The sequence below is a fragment of the Cheilinus undulatus genome, linkage group 14 (genome assembly GCF_018320785.1).
Source record: "Cheilinus undulatus linkage group 14, ASM1832078v1, whole genome shotgun sequence".
Taxonomy (NCBI): domain Eukaryota; kingdom Metazoa; phylum Chordata; class Actinopteri; order Labriformes; family Labridae; genus Cheilinus; species Cheilinus undulatus.
The window spans coordinates 27,144,139-27,168,279 of NC_054878.1; the positions used below are offsets into that span (position 1 = coordinate 27,144,139).

At 38.1% G+C, this 24,141-nt stretch overlaps 1 protein-coding gene across 2 annotated transcripts; it reads right to left on the minus strand.

Annotated features, from left to right (window-relative positions):
- Window positions 1-2,367: 2,367 nt before the first annotated feature.
- fbxo25 (F-box protein 25) lies at window positions 2,368-23,286 on the minus strand. 2 transcript variants are annotated; one of them, XM_041806040.1, is made up of 11 exons: window positions 23,176-23,286; window positions 22,261-22,393; window positions 11,220-11,323; window positions 9,520-9,569; window positions 9,329-9,421; window positions 9,160-9,253; window positions 8,424-8,608; window positions 7,882-8,064; window positions 6,763-6,906; window positions 5,221-5,247; window positions 2,368-3,270 (listed from the first exon to the last, which is right to left on the minus strand). In XM_041806040.1, the coding sequence occupies exons 2-11, from the start codon at window positions 22,386-22,388 to the stop codon at window positions 3,181-3,183; spliced, it is 1,098 nt and encodes a 365-aa protein (XP_041661974.1). In that variant the 5' UTR covers window positions 22,389-22,393; window positions 23,176-23,286; the 3' UTR covers window positions 2,368-3,180. The 2 variants fall into 2 exon arrangements, with proteins under 2 accessions (XP_041661974.1, XP_041661976.1); XM_041806042.1 differs by lacking the exon at window positions 5,221-5,247.
- Window positions 23,287-24,141: the final 855 nt, after the last annotated feature.

Consider the following 24,141-nt stretch of genomic DNA (forward strand, 5'->3'; position numbering starts at 1 on the left):
CTGCCAGGAGACTTGGTTTGACTTGACAGGACTTCTCTTTCACCACCCAGATGATTTTTATTTCACTGTTTCAGTGGCTAGAGTATAAAAAAAATACCTATTTCCTTGTCTGCAAAGATTGTGAGCGGAAATTCAGTAGTAATAAAAACTCCACCTCATAGTAATTTCACTCATTTACAGTATTTGGGTGTTCTGAGTATCTACTCACCCATAAAATGTGAAATAAGCCTACCAAGTCATATTTTGCAGACCTTTTAAGTCAGAAAATGTGAAATATGACAGTCTGTTTAAATTCTGTGCTCCTTGAGGCCCTCTATAATCACTTTTTGTTCTGTTTTTGCGGGTGGTATTTTTTCTTTAATCAGAGATTTATCATCTGCATCTTTGTCTTTATTTGGAGAGGACATGACAGTGGCTGTGTAGGAAACCAAGGAAAGAAGGAGGGAAAGGACATGCCCACTTGGAGGACAAGCTACACTGCCCTCTAAAAGCATTGGAACAGTGAGGCCAGTTCCTTAAATTTTGCTGTAGACTGCAAACATTTAGGTTTGACATCAAAAGATGAATACAAGACAAGAGATCAACATTTCAGTTTTTATTTCCAGGTGTTTATATCTGGATCTGATACACGACTTAGGAGATATTATTTGTTTGAACCCACCCATTTTTCATGTGAGCACTGGTGAGTACTGAAACATATGACTGACCAGGGTGTTCTGTTGCCCTGGTGTGTCCTATTACATTGATTATTCAAACAGTAAATAGTGCTGAAAATCTACGCTCAGTTTCAGATTTGGGTTTTACCTGTGCAGACTGCATTTATGGTTAGAGGTGAAATCTATCAGAACCATTTCACAAACATTGGCCACAGCCAGTTCAACTATTTGGAAAGTCCTGAAGAAGGAAGAAACCACTGGTATACTCAGTAACAGTTGTTGAATGGGTAGACCAAGGAAAACAGCAACTGTTGATGACAGAAAAATTGTGAGAGCTGTAAAGAAAGACCCTAAAACAACTGAGACATCAGCAACAACCTCCAGAGGGCAGGAGTGACGGTATCACCATCTACTGTTCACAGAAGACTTCATGAACAAAAGTACAGAGGCTACACCAGAAGATGCAAACCACTCATTAGCAAGAAGAATAGGAAAGGCCAGGCAGGAATTTGCCAAAAAGTACAGAGACGAGCCTGAAAAATTCTGGGAAAAAGTTTTATGAACTGATGAGATGAAGATGAACCTTTATCAAAGACTAAAGTTTGGAGAAAGAAAGGATCTGTTCATGATCCAAAAAATACAAGCTCATCCGTGAAACACAGTGGAGGTAATGTCATGGCTTGGGCTTCTTCTGGGACGGGCTCATTAATCTTCATTGATGATGAAACACATGATGGCAGCAGAAATTAGCTCAGAAATCTACAGAAACATTTTGTCCGCAAATTTCAAGAAAGATGACACCAAACTCATATGGAGATCCTTCATCATGCTGCAAGATAATGACCCAAAACACACTGGCAAAACAACAAAGGAGTTCATCAGAGGCAAGAAGTGGAAAGTTTTAGACTGGCCAAGTCAATCTCCAGACTTAAACCCTATAGAGCATTTGACCTGCTAAAGAGGAGACTGAAGGGAGCAATCCCCCAAAACAAAAAACTGAAAGAGGCTGTGGTGAAAGCCTGGAAAAGCATCACCAAAAAAATGCAAAAGTTTGGTTATGTCAGCGGGTCACATGCAGTAATTGCAAGCAGAAGATGATCAACTAAAGATTAAGTCTTATTCACTTTAATCTAGTTTAAGCCCATCTGTTCCAACACTTTTGCTCACCTAAAAATTTGGTGTTCCATTACAAATAATGCCACCTTTTAAGTTGGTTATCAGATCCAGATGTAAACATCTGGAAATAAAAGCTGAAATGTTGATCTCTTGTTTCATATTCATCTTTTGATGCATAACCCAAATGTTTTCAGTCTAGAAAAAAAAAAAAAAAAAAAAAAACACAAAGGAACTGGGCCCACCGTTCCAATACTTTTGGAGGGGGAGTGTATATGATGAATGGCCTGATTGCTAGCAGTATTTTTAGATCAAAGATCTCATCCTTCTCTCTTTTCACAGACAAACATTTAACTTCCTGTGAGTTTTTGCCTTGGAAGATGTAAAAGAATGTTTTGAAAGGTCTCACCTTACACCTACTGTACAGGAATGTTTTCAGGAACTAAAAATAGATTATTATAGCTCAAACGGAAGTATCAATGTTTAAGCTTGTTTGCAAACTAAGCTAAAAACTCCTCACAGGAATTTTCCAAAGGGTTCTAAAAGCAAAAGGACACAGATTTCCAAAGATGTGATGTAAAACAAAAACACCAACACGTCTTTAGAAAGATTTAATTCTTGTATAACTAGTTATGTCTCATAAAAGTCATTATAGTACCATCAATAGTATTGGGACAGCAAAGGAGCGTTACAAAAATGGAGGAAGGATACAAAACTTTCTTCTTCCACACTTTCCATTTCCCCTTTTCTCCTCTTTCAGTCATTTGACTGATCTGACAAAGATCAACTGTAAAAACATGTATGGCTAAAGGAGCTTTACATTATTTTTTCAATGGTAATACTTCAATGTACACAGAGCACAACAAGAATACACAGAGGACAACATATAATCATGTAAACAGGGACTGTAACAGGACATGCGTTCAGTTATTGCAGGAAAAAAACACCATAAGTAAACAGAGCAGGATAGTTGTAACCCCATTAAATAAATCTTTAACACATTGGTCTTTTTTTCTTCCAAACTTGTATCTGTAAAAAAAACTCTTAAACATTACATAACAGCACTTTCCTATTATAAACATTCTACAACAGCTTTCACGTAGAAATTTTTCACATAATCACGTACATGTTTTTTCTTTCCTCTGTTCGGAAAATCTTTTTTACTGCAAGAACACAAGCAGGAAAACATATACTTTCCTTTTATATTGAATCCATCATTCACATTCTTTAAACCATTAAACATGTACAGAAAACCATCAAAACGTTTGTGCGTAAGGAATGAAGACATACAAAAAGTCATCTTTTCAATTCAAGCCCTTAATACTTAGAATGACATCAAGGTCTCGTACACACTCTCAAAGTCAGGAGTGAAGGTAAACGGAGGCTTCGCTTGAAGAGTAACAAAGAAGTTTCAGAACTGAAAGAGGTCGATAAAGTGCTGCGGAGAGATTGGCATGAGGCAGCTGTCTGGATCGTTGGCTGTGCACGGATGGCCACAGTCCTGAAAAACAGAAAACAAATACATTCTTATGAAGATGAGGCATGTATATGCAGTTGCACAGAGCTACTCAATAAAGAACACTGGAACTGGTTGCATCAGCTGTTTGTTTAAACTTGGAGAAGCTATGACATAAGAGGCGATTTACAAGATTGCTTAATTGTAGCATAACCCAAATCCAAAATCTTTGATCCGGATTCTTTTTTGAAGCAATAAAACCTTTTGTCTTTATTACCTTAACTGCACTAAAGCCAGAATGTAAAACCTGCATGTGCACTTTGTCCTTTTTCTTCTTTCTTGTGTTTTGCCAAAGTTACCTTCTTTGTTTTCAGCAGAAAGTTTTTTAAGTCTCATGGAGAAAAAAGTGTGGTGGTAGTGGTGGGAGGGCTGAAAACTCTTACCTGGCGTATTTTCTCTCTGATTTTTGTGACTGCCTGTCATTGGCTGTAGATTATACAGCTGTGTGACCACACCACAAATGTGTGTTTTTACATTTGTGGCAGGTTTTCTCTTTTTATATTGGACATTTTAGTCTGTGAACAAAATAAGTCTGTGAACAAAAATGTGCAAACACAGTGCTACTTCTGCTCTAGCAATATTGTGGTGTTGGTCCCAGAGTTAAAACTGCAAAAGGACAAAAACTATTTTGAATTCATCCTTCCTGGATTTCTTCTGGATTTTCATTTCAGAAACTAATATTTGAAATAAAAATACAATCTGATTTTAATTTTAGAAATACAAAAACCAAAGCTGGACAATGAGTGATTTCCCTTTTCATGGTCAAGAATGGATGAGGAAAACTCTAAAAATATTTTGTTTTCATTCAAAGTAAATAAAAATTAAAAAAACTAGTGGCCTAGTGGTTACATGCCGCCATGGCATACAGTATACAGTGGACTGGACAGTGAAAGCATTTGGTAGGGTCAAGAAGAAGAACTGGATTGTTTCTGTAGTAGTGTGCTTTGAAGAAATCTTATAAGCAAAAGATGGTAATCAGGCCTGATGACCATTGCATTTGACCTTTACACTCAATTTAGGTCATCCCAGGCTAGCCATGGTATTACAATTTCAGATAAGCCCACATCATTTTGGCTGGACCTGTTAATGTAAAATGTTTAGAGTATTTCCCCCTCATATAGACTTTATTCAGTACTTTTTATCTAAAAAAATAGTGAAGAGGTTTCATTTAGCCTATGACAGCCTCTTACTTGTGTGCAAAATGTTATTTTTATTCAACTGGCTTGTAAAGCATTGCCCAGCAGGGATGATTATCAAAATCCACTGGCACCAGTACATCCAATACCTACCCAACCAAATTACAACACAGATATTGATAATTAATTTTGATACCCCACCATCCAAATGAAAGGCACAAAAATCATTACAGAGTTTGTGTGATTTGTGTTTTTAAGTTGCACCAGTTTCCTTTATTATCCAACATTCAACTGGCATGAAGATATTTCCTTGACTCAGTTATGATACCAGTAGCCCCCCGCTGACTTTCAACACACTTTTTTTTTCTCTAATAAAGGATCAATTCACGCACCCTTTAGGCACCAGCACCATATAAAAGTATTAATTTAGCATTTACATACAGTATATCAAAGAGCAGTAGTTTGAAGTAAAGAACTTAGAGCTCCAATGTTGAGATGGATTAACAAACAGCTGTTGCAACCTTGTCGTGGACGAAAGTATACACGAACCAACAGTTGTATTAAACTAAATGACTTCAAGACATTAATTTAGCATTCATTGGGGTAAATGATCTAATCAGTAAAATGCAGTTAACTGATGTACAAAAGTGAGCAGAAAAGGCATCAGTGCATGAAACAAACCTGAAGCAAAACAATGAAATCAAATAAAACAGTAGACATGCAAAGATAAGCCACTCAGATAATATGTGAAAAAGAAGAGAACTGAGGCAACACAAAGGATTGAAGGGAAAGAAAGTACCTTGAATAACAAAGTCAGGTGGCGATCCTTAAGGAATCAGGGAGGAAGGGAACCAGCGGAGGAGGCAGGAGGGAAGGAGAGAAGCAAAAGGACGGATGCAGAGATGGCAGAGGTTACAAAAGAACAGGGATCAAGTGCTGGAGGATAACAGGTCTGGTCATTAAATAAAGGAGTAGGAAACCAAAGGAATACCATCATTCCCATCCTAGTGCCATTAGTTTGCAACAAAAAACATGCCCAGTTAAGTTATTAACTCAAACCTTGAAGAATTAGATCTGCCTTTCACAGGCTCAGATTTAAGGGTAAACCAAGTTTATTAGTAGATGTCTGACCACTACATGACTGAGCTGTTAAGTTCAGCTGATCCACCGTAGTGCAGACATAAAGGTTTAACACATAATAAGATGGATAATGTATGTTTATGTGACTCCTTGGTTTTCTGTTAAATGATTACGGATTATTAACTCTAACTTTGATCAATGAGAAAACCAGCTACCGGCTTTTTTCAAGAAGTCAATGTCCTTAACCTTACAAAGCAGATGGATTCACCCATTTCCGTGTTTCTCACCGGTGAATCTATCTTGCAAAGCTCCCATTTGAACTGTTTAGGCCTGGTTAGAAAGGGACATGACCAATCAGCAATGAGGGGCAGTACTTTCAGGCACGGCGTAGTACTGACGTATGCAAGCAGCAACAAGAGGCCGGCGCAGATATGGCAGAAGACATTAGTGTGGATACTGCTAAAGCGCCAATTTTATCAGAACTTGAAGACATTTCTTTGTTAAAAGAAGAACAAAGAACAGCAGTGAGTTGTTTTCTTTTCAAAAGCGACAAAAGTCATATACTGACATGTCTATAGTCACCAATAAACTCCATATGCAACTTCTATAGGGAGTTTAATCCTCGGTAGCTGTGCATGCGCACCTTGGTGGCAGCTATGAGGTCAGGTGTTTTGTTGCTCTGATTGGCCCGTAAAGATGTGACACACAGAACGTTCATCTAATCACCCTCTGAGTTTTTTTTTCAAAGGCTCTGCCCCTTCCCAAGCTCTGTATATCGGAGGTTTTCCAGATAGATGTGTGAAACAAATCCATCTGATGTGTCAGGTTACAATGTCCTGGGTCTTACATGGAACTCAGTGGCTGTGAAAAACCTCTCAAACTGTGTGCTTGTGACGTGCGTCAGTATGACAATCATGCGGTGAAAGCACCAAAATGTCACTGAGACTCAGCCTAAGAGTACAAAAAGATAACAGATGTTTTGTCTCTGTAGTCAAGGAAATACACCAAGTTCTAGTACAAACTTGATACTTGATTTGATTCTAATGCCAGATCTCTGTAGAGTTACCAGGATAAAAACTAATTGAGTGCCGGTTTCATTTACTGCATGTAAATGCTGCTTTTACAATGCTGCAATCAGCAACATCGAGCCTGTTGCTACTTTCATTCTCTCAAATGTTGCGCTCAGCTTGTAATAAACTTCTGATGTGGTGCCTGCATGATGTGAATGTGGTTGCAGGTGTGTGTGTTTTTTTTTTTTTACCTTCCAGAAGAGGATGCTACAGTGTTTGCAGAAGTGCAATGTGTCGCCGTACTGCTCCTTCATTGGATAGTGTTTTTGCAGGGTAAAGTACATTAGCTTCCAGTCCACCATGTTGCTCTTTGAGAGGACCAAATTCCTACAAAACTGCACAGTAATGGGAGGAAGTATAGAGTTAAAACATGACTTAAACACATGGGGACAGAATGTAATTACAACTTGTAAAAAGCATCATTAGATATAATTAAGATAAAATCAAGGACGAGTTCTCATTAACACCAATCCTGTGTGTTTTTAAATGTGGGAGAACTGTGCCTAAGTTTGTGTGAGAGCAAGAGAAAGACAGGAAGAAGAAGATGGTGCTGCTGGTACATTAAGGCAATGCTGCCCTCTGGTGGACAAAGGGTATACTACACAGTAGCCTATGGATGATACACTATAAATATCTTAAGTAGGGCTGTCAAAATTAATGCATAAATGTGGATTAATCCATCATCATGATTAATCTGATTAAAAATTTTAAAGCAATTAACCCATCTACAGCGCAGATTGACTCAAAATCCCTGAAACGTCTCTGGCAACGCATTTCGGGCAGTTGGTCCAAGTAGGGTTATCGTCAAGCATGCTGCCGCGCATGCGCAAACGGGCTGTTGATCCAGTAGTGACCAACCAACTCGATATGGAAGACGCTAAACAGCATGTTGGCCCTCTCGATGGGAAATTTTAGTACAAAAAACCCCAAGATGGAACAGCTGACCAACATAAAGTATTATGCACTTTCTGCAGGAAGGATTTTTCTTTTCACCAAAGCACTTCCAGCTAAAAATACCAGTTAACGTGAAGCATATGTTCATCAGGGATTCTGCTAGCACTTTGGCTAACGCGTCGCCTCGCTTGCAAAATTAAACGGGATTAATATAGATTAAAAATGAAGGGTATTTAATCATGATTAATCAAAATTAATCCACAGCAACCCTGTGAATAATCTGATTAAAAAAATTAATTGTTTTACAGCGCTAATATTAAGTTTTATATAAATCCATTTAAAATCATATTAGGAGGAGATTTGGCCTGTGGATTCCTCTTTTATGTCTCATAAAATCAAACACATTGCTCTCTCACCTGTTTGTCTGAGAAGTGGAAGTAACACAGTTTCTTCCACAGCACCTTGTTCTCACTGAGGCAACGTAGAGTGGGCGTGGCTTGTCCCAGGTTAATGATGTCATAGGCATCAGATAACTTGCAGAGGATTTTGTTCTGCATGTGTAGGGGTAAATCGCTGAATGACAAGCCATCACACATTTGCTGGGAAGAAAATAAAGACAATTTATAAATTAGAGAGATGAACCCTAATGCTGACAAAACTAAAACACTGCATCACTGTTTTTTTTACTGGGGATGTAGGATGTGAGTTGAATAGTTGACCAGTGAAGATCAGTTTTGAAAAGGAAGTTAATACTTCCCTTTGCTAAATGTGTCTATTAACTACTGTTCAGACATGTGAGCACATATAATAGCAGCTTCACTTTTACACACATCAACACCAAACTGGACATCAACTTGAGGTGTGTTTAGGCTTGCAGCATGCTTTAACAAGTTCTGGCATGGATACACACTCCTTTATTCTTTTTTTTTTTTTTCCACACATACAAACGACAGAATACCTCTGGGATCTGCAGGTTGTTGAGCTGTTGCTGCCACTTGAGAATAGTCTCCAGTCTGCACAGCCAGATGTTGACATTGCCCACAAGGACACACCTGCCAACGTGAATAGTCAGACTGTGCAAGGTGGAGCTAAGGTCCTTTAGTAGTTCCTTGACAAGGCGTGGGTTGTAGTGGTCCTCGAGAACTAGTGAAGATATTTAAAAAAGCAAAAACAGACAAATAAGAAATAATCAAGATAAGACAGAAAACATCTACAGCTAAGAGCAACATGATGCAAAGCAACCAAACCACCCTACCTTTAAAAATTCCATCTTACAGACTTAAAACTTTCTACTCAAAAGACCCATTATGCTTTAGATGGGCACCCACAGACGACAAAAAGGGAAAGGTTATGAAACTTCAAAACAAATACTGCTAATACTTTTAAAGCTTTTTCTTTACATACAAGTTTCAGCTCTGAAATGTAGCAGGTCAGTCCTGTATTTTGCCATTCCAGGCAACGCAAACCAGTAATGATAGAACACACTGGTCCTACTGGTTTTGTGGTTGGACATTCATTGAAGTAACACTAAACAGTAGTCTAATAGCAATGTTCTCTCCTAGTTCAAAACCTCACATTTTAGCCCTGAAATGTTATGTTTAACAAAACCTGAGCCTTGATCATAGTCTAAGGTAAAATTACAAGCTCAAAATGCCTCTGCCTCTAACAACAATCTTTGTCTCAAATCTTCTTACCCTTCCGAACTATCTTCTCCAGAATGTTGAAATAGTTTTTCTGAGCAGCTCCACTCAGAGAGGTCAGCTCGGACCGAGCTATTAGCTGGAAAAGCTGGAGGAGAGAAACAGAATTAAAATAGTTCCTGGATTACACATCAGTTTCAGAGGGATTAAAGTAGTTGCTCACTTTTGCCACATAGTTGAATCTCCTCAGGTCCTGAATGGCACTAGAAAAGTCTAGACGGTTAAGCGCTTCACCAAGTGTGCAGTATCCATGGCGCTGTGAAAACACAAAGATGCACACAAACATCTAGCCAAAAAACTGCAGTTATGCAGTTAATCAATAGCAAAAAAAACAGTAACAGATGCAGCACTGACCTCTTTTGTGCTACCTTTCTGCACGTAGATCCATTTGTCCCTAAAAACAACTGGACAAGAGGACATCACATTATAAATTTGACTATTATTAATTCTACTGAAGCACAACTCTTGACACAATTTATTCACTGATATTCCAATATAAATGCACTGAACTGAGTCTATGCAAGTGGAGATGCAGAGGACTTAAATCAGCTATGAAGAGGACAAACCATGGAAAACCCTCTCTTGTTTGTGGCAGAACAACTTAAAGAGGAATCAAAATCTAAGACCACATTTCTCAGAAGAAAACATTTGTGTATGATGATTTGGCAGTACTGTTGATCAGTGAGAGTCTAAAACTTGACATCCAAGCACAAAGTATTTAAATTCTACATTTTGTATTATATATACATAACGACTGCCCTCTACAGGCTGAAACCGTCTGCTGCAACTTATTTTTTTTTTTTTTTTTTTTTTTTTAATTTCTGAAAATGATCTGGTGCCAAGTGTCGTCTGTGGTGTCCACTTTCATAACCACAGAGCTTAACAGTCACTGCCCAGCGACCCTTAACATTGATTGTAGCAGCCGACAGCCAATCACAGACATTGCTTTGAAACTCTATGATCACGTTTTTCCATTTAAACTGTCATTTGTTAAAAGTGTTAAATTCACAAGTAGAACGCAGAAGTTTAGCTGATAGAGGTGGATTAACCAATCAGAGACATCACTGAAACACTTAAGATTGTGGTTGATATAGAGGTCATGAATAAACTACGTTTTCATAAAATAAAGTGGAACACATACAAACTTGGTCATACTTGGTCATACCTCATTGCTTCACACTCAGGTAGCTGGTGGTAAGTCTACCTTAAATGGTTATGATATTATGGTGTATAATCAAATCTGAAAAGCAGCAAGAACTGAATGATGTGGCTGATTACGGACAGCAAAAGAAAGGGACTTAGTGTGCCTAATCCCCCCTCCCTCCCATCGCTGTCCATGATGTTCTAAAGACATTCTTTTTATTTCAGGGTAGATGCACCTCAGCTGACACTTAAGGGTTTGGTTACTTTTTATAAATCTGATGGTCTGTTCACAATCTGTGGAGTTTTATTTAGACTGCAGAGGACTGTGTTAATATGTGTAAAGCATGATATCCCAACTCTGCTGAAAATGCTGCCCTTATTCTTGTTGACCGTAATAGAAGTTAAAATATTGAACAGTACATAAATGATACTTAGATAAAACTTGTCCTGCCTCTGAAACACACTATAATGAAGTGATAAGAGGACTACAGATGGAAATTAGCCTATGGCTACAATCTGGCACATTTCCATGTTTATGTTCATTAATGTGCATTGTCCCTTGTTATAAATAAATAAATAAAATAAATAAATAAACCCATCATTAAAAAACTAATAAACATTATAGAGTAAAAGATGTAAAAAAAATTATACGTGAGACTTGTAAATAACCATAACATACAAGACTCTCAGTGTCAAAATTATGATCAGTAACTCTACCAAGGTTATTATTTATTATTTTGTCCATTTCATCTCCATGCCAAGCTTTCAATACACAGTATGGTAGCATGTGACTACAATTATGACTACTGCCTACAAGTGTTTCTGCTTAGTTTATTTATGAACAAAGGGCTTTTAAATTTTTTCTTCCCTTCATGTGGCCAAAACAGGGATTATGTGCTGCTAAAACTCACACTGTGATTTGGTGTTGTTGTTGTAGAAATCCTTTTTCCTCTTTGTGGTGGCAAGCTCACACACATCTTCGACAAACAGATTCTCTTTGTTGTCACTGCAGAGCCTGTTTGGACAGAGGAAGCACAGAGGGACTATGTTCATAATAGTTACCAATGCATCTGTAATAGAATTTAGTAACAAACTACACTACACAAACTACTAAGTAAACTGTGCTGAAGCATTTGTGGCAATTTTTTAGGTCCTGCATACAATTCTTCTGCAGAGACCTGTGCTTTACAGAACCGACAAATGTTGATCTCACATGAAATCCAACCTTAAAGACACCTGTAGCAAATAAAAGGAAAGTCAGACACCACAAGCTCAAAAATTTAGTTGCCTCATATTTGGGACTCAGGATAAAAAGAAGACTGGGACAGATTTAACAAGTCAGATTAGTGAGGATTTGAACTTAAAATTGTTGAAAGTGTCTTTAAAAATGGAGAAAACATGACAGGGTTAATCCATTACACACCAGTAGACAAAATAAACTGAAGTGACTCAGACACTTTTTTAAGAAAACATGCAAAAAATGACCAGATCTGTATCTGATCTCTGTTATTTCTGGCAGCCTTATTTGGCCTGCCTGCTTGATAAGTGGCCTCCTTCAAACTGATAAGATAAATTTTAACTTACTGGCTTCAACTTGACTGATTTTGATATGGGAGGCATGAACTGGCTCAACTGCAACCTGAAAACATTTAACATGTCAACACACATTATACTCTGAATAAAAATGATTCATGCATAAATGTTTTGAGGGTCACTGCAAATGTCTTGCTTTTTTAGTCTATTGTTTTTTACAGTGTGTCAGATCTCTCTGCAGAATACTTCTATTGTGAAACAAATACATTTTCATGCAAACAAATCAAACCAAGTCAAGCAAATGAAACTATCACTGGCTCTCTGCAGCCACACAAAATCTTCTGACCTTTCACTCCAAGATCAAGGGCTGTACTTGGCTGTTACTTGACTCTTCATCCATTCATAATCTTTTGGCTGAAGTTAAGAAGCCGACTGGAAAAACTACAAACTACAGGGGCAAAATATTTTTGTCAGGTGATTGTTCTGAGAAATAATACCTTCAAAATATGTACCAAGCAGTTGGGTTATAGCAAAACATTAAATTAACACCAACTATTTTCAACAATTGTAAAATAGTACTGTGTATATTTGAGTTAATATTGAGTTATCTATTTCCAACATTTGTAGTTGTGCTTAAGATTTACAATGCCCATTCAGAATACAAATTCTTTACAGTCATGATACATAAATTCCAAATAGTCTTCTCCATGGCACAAATGCCCTTACTGCAACATGCATAAACTTATTATCCTCCCTTTTATATCCTTCACAGCCTTTTACAGTAAAATTGTACCTTTACTGGTAATGTGCCAATCATATTCCAAATGGCACACATCTGATAGGTTGTGTATTTTTAATTTGCTGCTATTGTTTGCATACATTGAAGAATTTAAAGTAAACAAAGGGTATTTGTGTTCTACTTAAAGGATGAGGTAGATTGCTCCCTTTCAGGTAGGGAGGGTGTCTTTGGTCCAAGTGAAGGAGTTCAAGTATATCGGGGTCTTCTTCATGAGTGAGGGTAGAATGGACTGCGAGATCCACATGCAGATTGTTGCAGCATCAACAGTAATGCAGATGTTATGCAGTACGGTGGTGGTGAAGAGGGAGCTGAGATGAAAGGCAAAACTCTTGATGTACCTTGTCAGCCTATGGTCTTAAGCTTTGTGTACTGACTGAAAGAATGAGATTGCTGTTCAAGCGATCAAAATGAGATTCCCCTGGGTTGCAGGGCTCAGCCTCAGAGGTAGGTGAGTAGTTCAGACATGAAAGGAGCCAGTTGGGGTGTCCAGGATGCCTCCTGGTAACCTCCCTGTGGAGGTCTTTCAGGCACATCTAACTGGAAGGGGATCCCAGGGTAAACCCAGGACTCCCTGGAGGAATTATAAATCTTATCTGGCCTGGAAATGCCTCGGAATCTCCAAGGAAGAGCTCGAAAATGTTGCTAGGGAGACGGATGTCTGGGTGCTCTTGCTTGACCTGCTGCCATGATCTGGCCCGAATTAAGCAAAAAAAAAAAAAAAAAAGGATTGATGAAAGAACGAATGGAATGAGTGCTCAATGAAGAAATCCCTAACTCACTTATGCCCTCGTGTTGGCCACAACAAGTCAGCTGTGCAGACTGATGGGCAGCAAAAAGCCAGCACTTGGCCAGGACTGTAAAACTGGCCTTTGCTGGTCTTTCGTTAACTTAGTCTCACGACACCTCCAGAGGGCTGAACAATGATCTAAAGCATCCCAGAGCCACCACCCTTCATGCAAGCTCCACCATGCAATCACTGAGACATTCATTATCTTAGCTACCTACCAAATGGCCATCATAGTCAGGTAGTTAAAAAGCGGCTACCACCTATTATCTACCCGAGCACATAACTCATAATTACCATCATAAAAAGACAACTTGCCCTGGTTCCAAACAATACATTTCAGTACCTTTCACTTGACTCAAAGACATTAAAATGGGAAGTTCACTGTTTTCTGACATTAATGTTATGCAGACCTATTAAGAAACTTAGAGTAAAAAGTACAAATAACCACATGTCTATATCTGCACAGGCACCCTGACAAAGTGTAGGCAACACCTGCAAACACTGTGAGTTTGACTCATCCAAGAAAAAGGCAAATAGAGAGTCTTGTCTATACTCCAGCATGCAACAGGAAATGTTTTCTAATGAGGAACACGAGGGCGATGTTGGCATCAAGAGCTTTCCAAGGCTGGAGGAAGTACTTACATCCTAAATGTATCAGAAACAGCCTGGGTGATTTCTGAAAGCAATTTATTTTTCCCTCCAGCAACAGTAAAGACATGACTCTGCTTGACCAACTGCAAAGTCAAGACTGTGAATGTGCTCTAGAGTAATCCCTGGTCTCTGTTAATCCAATTGTAGGAGCATACACACAACCACACATGTAAACACTGTAATCTGCCACAGTGATTTATAAACAAGAAATGCAAGAACCGGGCCTTTGGACCAGTTGCATGTGCAGCATCGGCCTCCACAGAGCCAATAAAAAAAAACATCACACAAAAGCAGTTCAGAGGGATTTGTAGATATTTAAAATACATCCAGAAATACATCAGCTAAAGAGGGTGTGTAGGAAGTCATGCACAAGAGAGAAAACAAATACAACATGTGCCTTAAATTTAGCTGTTTTACAGCTCTTAATATATAAGAAAAGTGCAAAAAAGTTCAAATTCAAACATAGATTTTTTTTTTATCTAACAAGCTTATAAAACAATAAGGCAAACTTCCAACATTGTAAGACACCTTCTGGACCTAAACTCCTTCTGTAACACTGTGTACCATGCCACTGGCCATCATAATGCTCTCCTTTCTTTCTGCTGGATGCACCTCCATGAAGTCACTGGCCTTTCTGAGCAACTGTGCTTTTGGAGCGTGTCCAATCTGAAAAGATGATGTCATACATTATTGTCTGATGCTGTGTCCTGTGCCTTTTTGTGAAAAGACTGCTGACATGCTAATCTGGGACTGTGAGTAATGTTTGTTGGCTGATCAATAGAAAGAGGGACTCTGTGACGTAAGGGAGATATCACACACTAGTGCAGAGATTCCATCTTTAACCCCATCAGCACCGGCAGGACACCAGCATGTCACTCACTGTGCAAGGACTGCTCATGAACATACTGGTGTATCAGACTCATTCTTACCTAAAATGACATATTCTTACTGGCTGTCCTACCTCAATACCCTTGACTTGTTGCTATGCTTTCTTCTTTAATTACAATACAGAAGACATTACAATCTACATACAACAGCTATGTGAAGACAGTTACAAAAACTGCCTATTAACATCTTAAAATATAGCGAGCTTCAGAGGATTTCTGTCCAAATAACACTCTTAAAAGACTTCAGGCTTTACTGCTCAAGAAGGCAGATCACATCACACCAGTCCTCAGATCTCTACACTGGCTTTCTATCAGGCAAAAGATACATTTTAAGACTATACTAGTACTACTGGTTTATAAAGTACTAGAAGGTCTTGGCTCAGATCTTGTTGACCCTGAAGAGGCAGCCAGGCCCCTCAGGTCAGTTTCTATGCTCCTCCCCTGTGGGAACCACTACCAGAGAACCTGACACTCTCTTTGCTGATAAGCTCTTTAAAAACAGGTTTTAAACATTCATACTTGCTTCTGCATTCCCAGAAGTTCAACCTTCTCTTAGCTTTTTTAAACAACTCTTTTAACACATTTAATATCTATTCTTAATTTCATTGTCCAAGTGATAAGTTGTTCATTTTTATTATTTTTGCTGATTGTATTTTTCTTAAATTCGTATCTTAGTTTTTCTATTATTTTATTTCAATGTCTTTCTATTGTCTTTTAATGCTTTTAATGTTATGAATATTCTGTTTTTAACTCTGTAAAGCACTTTGAAGTGTTCCGTGTATGAATGGTGCTGTAAGTAAACTTGCCTTGCCTTACATCTTTTGTTAATCTCTTTAAAATCCGAGGACCCAACAGCAGGCCAGCAGATTTTTCTTTAACTGTTCAGCTATTTACAAAATGACTGTTCATAAATCTACAACATGTTATACACCACTAGAAAGCTCCAATTCTTGGGGTTCTGACCATGTAAACCATCCTGGAATAAAACCAACACAACAGCCACAATTAATGCACATTTTAGGCCGCAAACAAACAATAATAAAAGTGACAAAGCTCACCATTAGTTCTGTGTCCATAGCCTGCCTTTTCTGGGGCTGGCAGCGCCGATAACCTAATTTTCAGAGCACTTCTCACCAGCGCTTGTTCTGTCTACTATGTTTCTGTATTTCAATGAAATATCAAACAAAAGACGTGCAGACAATGCAAAGGAATCCTCTCCTGACACAGGCAGCAAATGCAGACCTGAAAACTACCCTTAAAAAAAGGACAAAGAAAGACGTAGTGACATTGACGAACACAGCGCTGTTCTAAAAGTTGAACAGTTTTCAACTGAGAGCATTTTAAACGCTGTGAAAAAACGCTGAGGGTGCATTTTTTGCTGTAATAATGTCTTTCTTCTAGGCAATTATTAGCAATGCCATATAAAAATGTCTGCCAACCTTGACCCTTGCTGGAGACTCCAGTTTGAAAACACCTGGTCTTTTATTCATTAAAACAGCTTCACAATCATCATTTTATGATCTATTGGTATCAGCTTTGAACCTGAACTAGCTAAGGCTTAATGCTTTGGTTTACACAAGTTTTCCAGCTCATAGCTCCCATCTACAGTCCTTTATTTCACAGTAAAGTTCAGATGTGAACATTGTTCTTTTGTTTAAGCAGCTACATTGAGTTTGACAGTTTGGGAAACAACTTCAGAGTGTTACCTTTCTAAAGGCAAATTGTTTGCAATTGTACTCTAAGTGGTTCAAACACAGCACTCCATTTAATTTGTGTATACCTGATGGGTATTTTTTTTTTTTTTTTTTTAAGATTTTTATGTTAGGGCATTTGGGCCTTTATTAGATAGAGGAGGACGGTGGATAGAGTAAGAAACAGGGAGGAGAGTGGGGAGAGACATGTGGCAAAGAGCTACAGGCCAGATTTGAACCCAGGGCACCGTGTACATGGGTCACACCTTAAACTACTAAGCCATCTGCACACCCTGACTCAGAATTCTAAGGGAGCTAGTGAGGAGTTTTGATTAGGGCTGGACAATTAATCACAAAAAAGGTTAAATCGCAATATGGCATGCTACAATTACAGAATGCAGATGTTGCAATATTGCTTTAACTTGAAATATGTCTAAATACCAGTTTAATACAAAGACAATTTGTTGGCAAACCGTTGACTTTTTTAGTCTCAGACTAAGATTTTGCAAAACTTGGGGGTCACTAACCACAAGACTAGAGTATGATTCCTTTTGGGATTATTTCCCATCATGCATCTGGTGGAAATCCACAAAAACTTTTTTTGAGCAGAGAATAAGATGTAGAAGGAGATGAATATCACATTTAAGTTAATATCTCTTATAACCTGATGTTTTTAAATCATTAACATCGGGTAGAAATGAAAGGAAAGTTAAACACCGAAGCCACTTTGCATGCTCCTGCAACAACCGAGGAACTATCATAGAAACACTTTGGAATAAAAGTACTGTATGAAAACGTGAGTAGTCTCACCACTGAGCTTTTACTTTGAAAATCCCGATGGTGGTTTACTGCTCCTGTCATGTCAGCCTTGAATGAATTGATAGACAAGGCACACAAACACACAGACGCAGAGATCTGACGGCAGCTCTGAGCTGAAACATTTTTCAATCCCTTGAGTTCTGAGCAGACATTCAGTGGCTCCAGACTGATCTACGCTCACATTCATGTTTTGAAAAACTCCGATTTTGGAATTTTGTCGGTGACTTTGAAATCGGAGGAAAAGTTGTAAGGTGTAAGGCTGCCTTTAGACTCATGGGAAGAGAAAAGCAGACACAGACCATAAGGCATCACCTTGTCCACTAGGTAGTGAAGTGGGATACAAACCACAAGATCCCACAAGACTGGAAATTTTACTTAACATTTAAGGTTTTATTTTGAAGAGAACTAGGACCCTCAATTCTTTATTCACTGAATTTGTTGCCACTGTTTGTGCAGAAGCACTGAAGAAACACTACTTCTGAAAAAAAAGACAACTTGTAGCCTAGCTGGTTAAAAATGCTGCCATTATAAGCCAAATGAGTAACCATGTCTTGCTGTTATTTCTGTGTGTGTTGTTATGACTGTCAATCATCACTGACATATGATCAAAGTGAGCTCTTGACAAGGGGCTTTGAGGGGAATAGGCAGACTGCAACAACAATTATGATGAATGGCTGCCTGCCTTCTGACAAGTCATCGTGCTGCTACAGATTCCTCATTTTCAGGTGTTGACTCTTCAAGTGCATGAACTTAGAGAAGTAATGGACACTCAAATTTGATACTTAGCATGAAACTTGAAAGGAAAGATAAAGGTGAACAGTACTGACAATAAAGCAAGATATTTGAAGTAAATAGTAAGCCCCATTGTACCAAACAAAATCCAAAAGGCATACTATATGGAGTGAGGGATGAGAAATAAAATTGGAAGGATGAGTAAGAATGGGGACCTAGTTTGCTTTGTGTGACCAGTCAGTGCCAACCTCAAAACAGTACATGTTTCCTGCAGATAACAGAGAGCACTCCTGCTGGGAGGTGACCCAGACTGCCCACAAAAACACATGTAACACAGAGCAGACATGCTGAAATAGCAGACCTTGTTTTTAGTTTGGCTGCTTTCAACAAACAGTAGTCATTAGAGTCTTTCAAACAACAAGACACTTATGGGAGGGATAGTCATAAAAATGTTTAAAGTTTGAGTTATTCTTGCGTGTGCCTGTCAAAAGGACTGGTATGTTAACATTCAACACATAACTTCAAGCAAAAACACCTGTGACAGTTTTACACTTTGTGTCTGCTACCATCTCATTAACACAAACACTGTCCGAGGGTTTTTATGTGTAAGTGGAAACTATGACATAGGATAGCTGATGTTGTATAGAGTGTTGTTAGATGTGTTTTATCAAGTGTGTTTATTTTATTTCTCTATGTGACATCAGAAGACAGCCCAAAACATAATTAACTTCAGAGACATTAAAGTAGAGATGCATCGAATGTGAAAATCAAGACCAATACCAATATTTAAACTTACAAGTAAGCTGATTCCAATGCAGTGTTTTTTTTTTATATGACTTCTTTTGGTGAGGCCGCTACACGGCCAACTTTTTTCCTCATGTCTAACCATAAAACAAATCAGAGTCAGTCCGACAGGCGAATAAAACTTCTAATCTAATTCAGTGGTAATGTACAAAAACCCACCAGCATGATACTGATGTGGCTCAACAGATAAACATTGACTCTTAAAATGCCAAATCTCACGCAATCAAATGTGAGCTTGCTGTTAACTACATGGTATCCAAATAGTTACAATGTCAGTCCAGCTCCCTCCTTTTGCCAGCTCGTTTGTAATATGTTACGCAGTCCGACGTCCATCTAATTTTGTGTTTTCTTTTTATTATCATTGCCATGGCAGTGTTTTTGTTCACTTCCACTTTCTATCAGCTTGCTTTCCTGATTGGCTGTTCAAAGCTCGTATGTGCTCAGTTGTCCTTGGTGCTCACCACACAAATCAGGAACATGTTTATTATTTACGATCAGGTCAAAGAAGTAGGAATTCTCACTTGCTCACCACAAACAACAGGATATTCTGGCAAGATAATCTAAAGAAGCATCTGATAATCTGGCCTTTTCTGACTTTGGTCGACAGGAGGGATTCAACATGACAATCAGCATGATTATCTTGTAGTGTGTGGCCCTTTCAAGCAGAGCTGTCTTCATTATAAGCCTTTACCTCAACTAAAGGCAAACTTGACAGACTGGGCCTGAGTTGTTTCCAGAGGTGGAAAGTTACTATTCACATTTACTCAAATTACTGTAATTGAGATGCTTCTTTGGGTACCTGCACTTTTCTTAGTACATTTTCAAATCAGTTATTTTACTTCTACTTAAGTAAGTTTAAACCAGAGTAAGTGTACTTTTACTCAAGTAGTACTCAATACTTTGTCCACCTCTGTTGACTAAATTGTATTTATAGTGAAAGTAAGATTTCACATCGTATGCAAAAAACAGCTGTTGTGTATAACATTTTTTTTTTTAACAAAGGTGTGACTTTAGTTGAACAACCTGGGTGGAGATCCATATTTTCTTGTTGTTACTGCCGATAAGGAAAGATCACATTTTACTGTATAACTCATCAATAGCAACTTAGAACTCAGAACTTTAAGCAAGCTTTAAATGAAATATATTTTACGCTTACTTGAGTAGATATATAGACCAGTGCTTTTACTTTACTTAAGTAAACTTTAACCAGATTAACTTCTTTTACTTGAGTACAATAGTCCTGTACTCTTTCAACCCCTGGATGTTTGTGACAATGTATTGCCACTAACAGCTTGCCATTTAGAACAGATTTTATCATGATCATCCAACCCAAAACTATGGCGTTTGTGCTGATCAAACAGAATGTCATGCTTGAATTCTGCGTTACATCTTGTTTATCTAGAAGCCAAATATCCTTGGCTGCACAGTTCAGATCTGGTATTCTGCTTTGACTATTGAGGTTAGTTGATTCAAAAATATCAAAGGTCATAAAAAACAGACTGTGATAGTTTTGTGATTTACTTTAAGAGGAAGGTGAGTCCAGCTGTCCTTTGCCCTGTACAAAATATGATGATTTAAGAGAGTTATGGCTTTATGAAATGGCTTGTCAAACCCTAAAATACAGTGCATATGCAGTAGCCTGATGAGCGAAAACTAGAGTGGCTGTAAATTTGATGTGCTTACACTTGCTGATTTTATCTCAAAAGCTTGGAAAAGAGGGTAAGATTGTCTGCTTAATTAGACTGGATCCAAATATTGTCCACTTAAAGATAATGGCTGGTTGTATTTATCTCAATGTGTTACTGTTTCTTTGTATTGTGTCTGTTCAAGTCTCACTGTCTCTAATCATCAATATTTTCTTTGAGTGTTCAGCCAACTATGACTTGCACCTTAAGAAAAGAGATAGAATCTCTTTTCCAAAGAAATTCACCTCAGTAATGCATTCAATAAAGATACTAAGCAAACAAATTTAGTGGAAAACACCTTACACCATAACTTCTAGTCTCTGTTACATTTGCAGCTACCAGGTTGTTTTTTTACAAAAACAATACAATGTGTGTACTGCCTCAAGGTAATGATTTGCAGAAGACCTTTATCACTGCTCCTCATAAACAATACCTGACCTCAATACTTCAAATTCCAATCTACCAAAGGTGAAACATCCAACATGTCATCCATCAAATTAAAGCTGTCTTTCCCTGATAATGGTGATACGTTTATCTTTTTAAAACAAGATACACTGACACGTTGGTCTTATGCACAATTACCCTCTTGAAAGTCTAAAAACAGCCCTAGACTCAATCTTGTCTGTTGCCATGACGTCCCTTTGGCAACAACGAGCTGCAATTGTGGGATGCAAATCACCACATCAAAAACTCTGCCATAGCCGAGATAGCAGTCAGCATTATGGTATTTTTTGATGCAGAAACACTACTGCCTTATCCCTGCAATTTAGTAAAGAAGATTGTTATCATCTAGTGGCTTCCTGCTACCTGGTTTTCTTGAGCTATGTAGCATTTACACCAAATACCCTTGTTCAGTTTTTGATGGTTTACATTCAGGCTTAAAAAAATGTAAGGGCTCTAAGTAATTATTTAGGGCTACAGCCAGGTATTAATGCGCAGAATAGCTCTAAGAAACTGAGTGTTAACCACAAATAACAGCAATCTATTGTCAAAACAGATCACTCCTAATGATCAGTCAAAACACAGAAGTTATTTATTGTCTCATTCTTCATTCCTGCCTCACAATAATTCTTCCTTAAAAAGGGAAAAATCCCCTTAAACATATTTTTGTTTTCTGAGTGAGTTGTTGGGAAAATTAAGTCAACTTTAAACTAAGACCTGGCAGTCTGTCTGCTGTGTTTCAGTTTGTAAAACAGACGCAGGGCTAATGAGGTCTTATCTGACCTTGGCTGTACTGGTTTACTGTGGGATCCTGATTTTCTTATGTGGGAAGCTGAAAATCCCTGTGGTAATTAAAAAAAATGTGCATATTAGCTTTACAATTAGCCATGAAATATATTTTTCAATGCTTGGGGTAAAAAAATATAAGCAACCGCAATAGAAAGCAGAGCTGTTAATGGAAATACTTGCACTTTGATGCACTAAGCTTTGTAATTCGACATTCATCGAAATTCAGATTGATGTAATTTAAGCAGATAATGCACTGACTCAAATCATATAAACGCTGATAGGGCTAGTATGGAAATGTCATTAAAAGTATATGTACAGTGAAAACAGTTCTTACTCTGTCAACTCTATGTCTCTGTTGTTATCTTCTAACTCGTGCCCATAGAAGACAATCCTTTTCCAGCCGTTCTCAGTCTTTGTCCAGCTCCATCCTGGTGACCTCCAGTCTTGGCCCAAGAAAGGCATTTTACCTGGGGTGGGGGTTAGTCCAAACACATGGATGATAAACAAGGTGCTAATGTACTGTTAATATACCGGTTCTATAAAGGAAATCAACGCTACTATAAAAGGCTAAAACACACAATGAAAAACCTGGCCACTACTCATTGCTTTTAGCTGAGATGTTACTCATTTTAAAGGGTTAAAATATAAGTTTCCAATCTGAGATACATCTAAATCTAATTTTAGAAGCAGGTTACAGATTTAACTACTGGAGTCCTGAAAGTTATTACTTCAAGCTGTCACCAGATTTTTGAAATTGCATCATACCAAACGACTTAGAGTATACAGAAAAAATACAGTTCAAGGAAATAAATTGAGAAGCTCTAATTATTAGAGACATGAATATAATTAAATATTAAGGGGATTTCCTTACACTACTAGACAAAAAATAGGCCTTAATTTGCTTGCACTTGCTGTCAATGGCCTTCAACTTCATATTCATAACGGGTCATTTTCTGACAGTTATTGTCAAGTAAACAAGAAGGCCAATATTTTCAATAATAAGTCTATTTGTTTGCAAAATTGCACGCAGAGTTAAATAACGTTAAAAACACAGCTGACATAACTTTGGCGCATTTACATGTTGTGTTTGAAAATAAAAGCGCTAGCAAAATCTTGGGCATTTAACAGCTAACGGTCAAAAATGAGATGCAGAAAACCTGACAGCTGATTCTACGTATAGGATCACGGCGGGGGAAGGACGGGGACTCACAAATTCACTGCAGTAGAGCTGTCCATTTCGAAAACCTACCTCAAATGGCTCCTTTGTTGTATCCTCCGTCTTGACTTCTGTTTCTTGTCTCCTCTGAGCACCGTTAGAAATATTGACGGAAGTAAACACAGTACGGACACAAGAATTCATCCACGCCCCCTGCTACTCTCTGATTGGATAAAATGTCAGTATTTATTTTGTTGCTACCCAATGCAGCGCCGCTGATTGGCTCGCTGCAACTGTCAGTCACGTTCTTTTTTTATCCCTTCTTGTTTTGTTGGGGCTTTCTTGTACACGTGACAGGAGACTGCGCACATGTACTTATGTTTTGATTTTGTGATGGAGGATGGGAAAAAGATCACAGGACATCGGAGTGAGTGATGATGTGGCTGAAAAGGAACGAAAAACAGATGTGATGGTAGAGTGCAAAATGATTCATTAATACCCTGTTTTGAAAACGAGAAACCTCTCCTCAGAATATTATGGATTATTTGTAACAAAAATGTATGTCTTTGTCTTTGTGAAGGTCTACAGCATTTCAGTGAGGGTTCTACATAGGTCATGTGACTTTGAGAGCAAGTTTACGTCAGGCCAGACGTCTATAGTCATGATGCATTTTTCGGGTGTCTGTATGTTAAAAGTCATTTGTTTTTTTTTTCTCTGGAAAAACTGACAGTCCCCTAATGCTGAAGTGAGGGGAGAGCTTGGCATTAGAATGAAATATTAATCTTCAGTATGTGGTTCAGTACAAGTATGAAACATCCTGGGTTATTGTTTATTTCATTTTTTTTCAAATACGTACGTAGAATTGGATTTACAACTGAAAAGATGAGGTAAACTTGATTTTTCTACGGGTTTTTATGAGGGTTCTTAACTTTTTTCTTTCCAACTCTAGTAAGAAAATTGTGCGTGTTAGTCTGAAGTCTGGCCTTTTTAAAAGTCACATCAACTGATCCTGTATTTATGCATGTTTATCTTGGGCATAACATCAAAATATTGCTATTT

What these genes read in the sequence shown, in the direction of transcription:
- fbxo25 (XM_041806040.1), bottom strand. Translation starts at nt 22,388, where the DNA reads ATGCCTTTCTTGGGCCAAGACTGGAGGTCACCAGGATGGAGCTGGACA. An exon ending in GATTCAACTATGTGGCAAAA is followed by an intron (nt 9,254 to 9,328) that starts GTGAGCAACTAC and finishes TCTCTCCTCCAG; the next exon opens with CTTTTCCAGCTAATAGCTCG. An exon ending in GTAGCATCCTCTTCTGGAAG is followed by an intron (nt 5,248 to 6,762) that starts GTAAAAAAAAAA and finishes TGATTCCTTAAG; the next exon opens with GATCGCCACCTGACTTTGTT.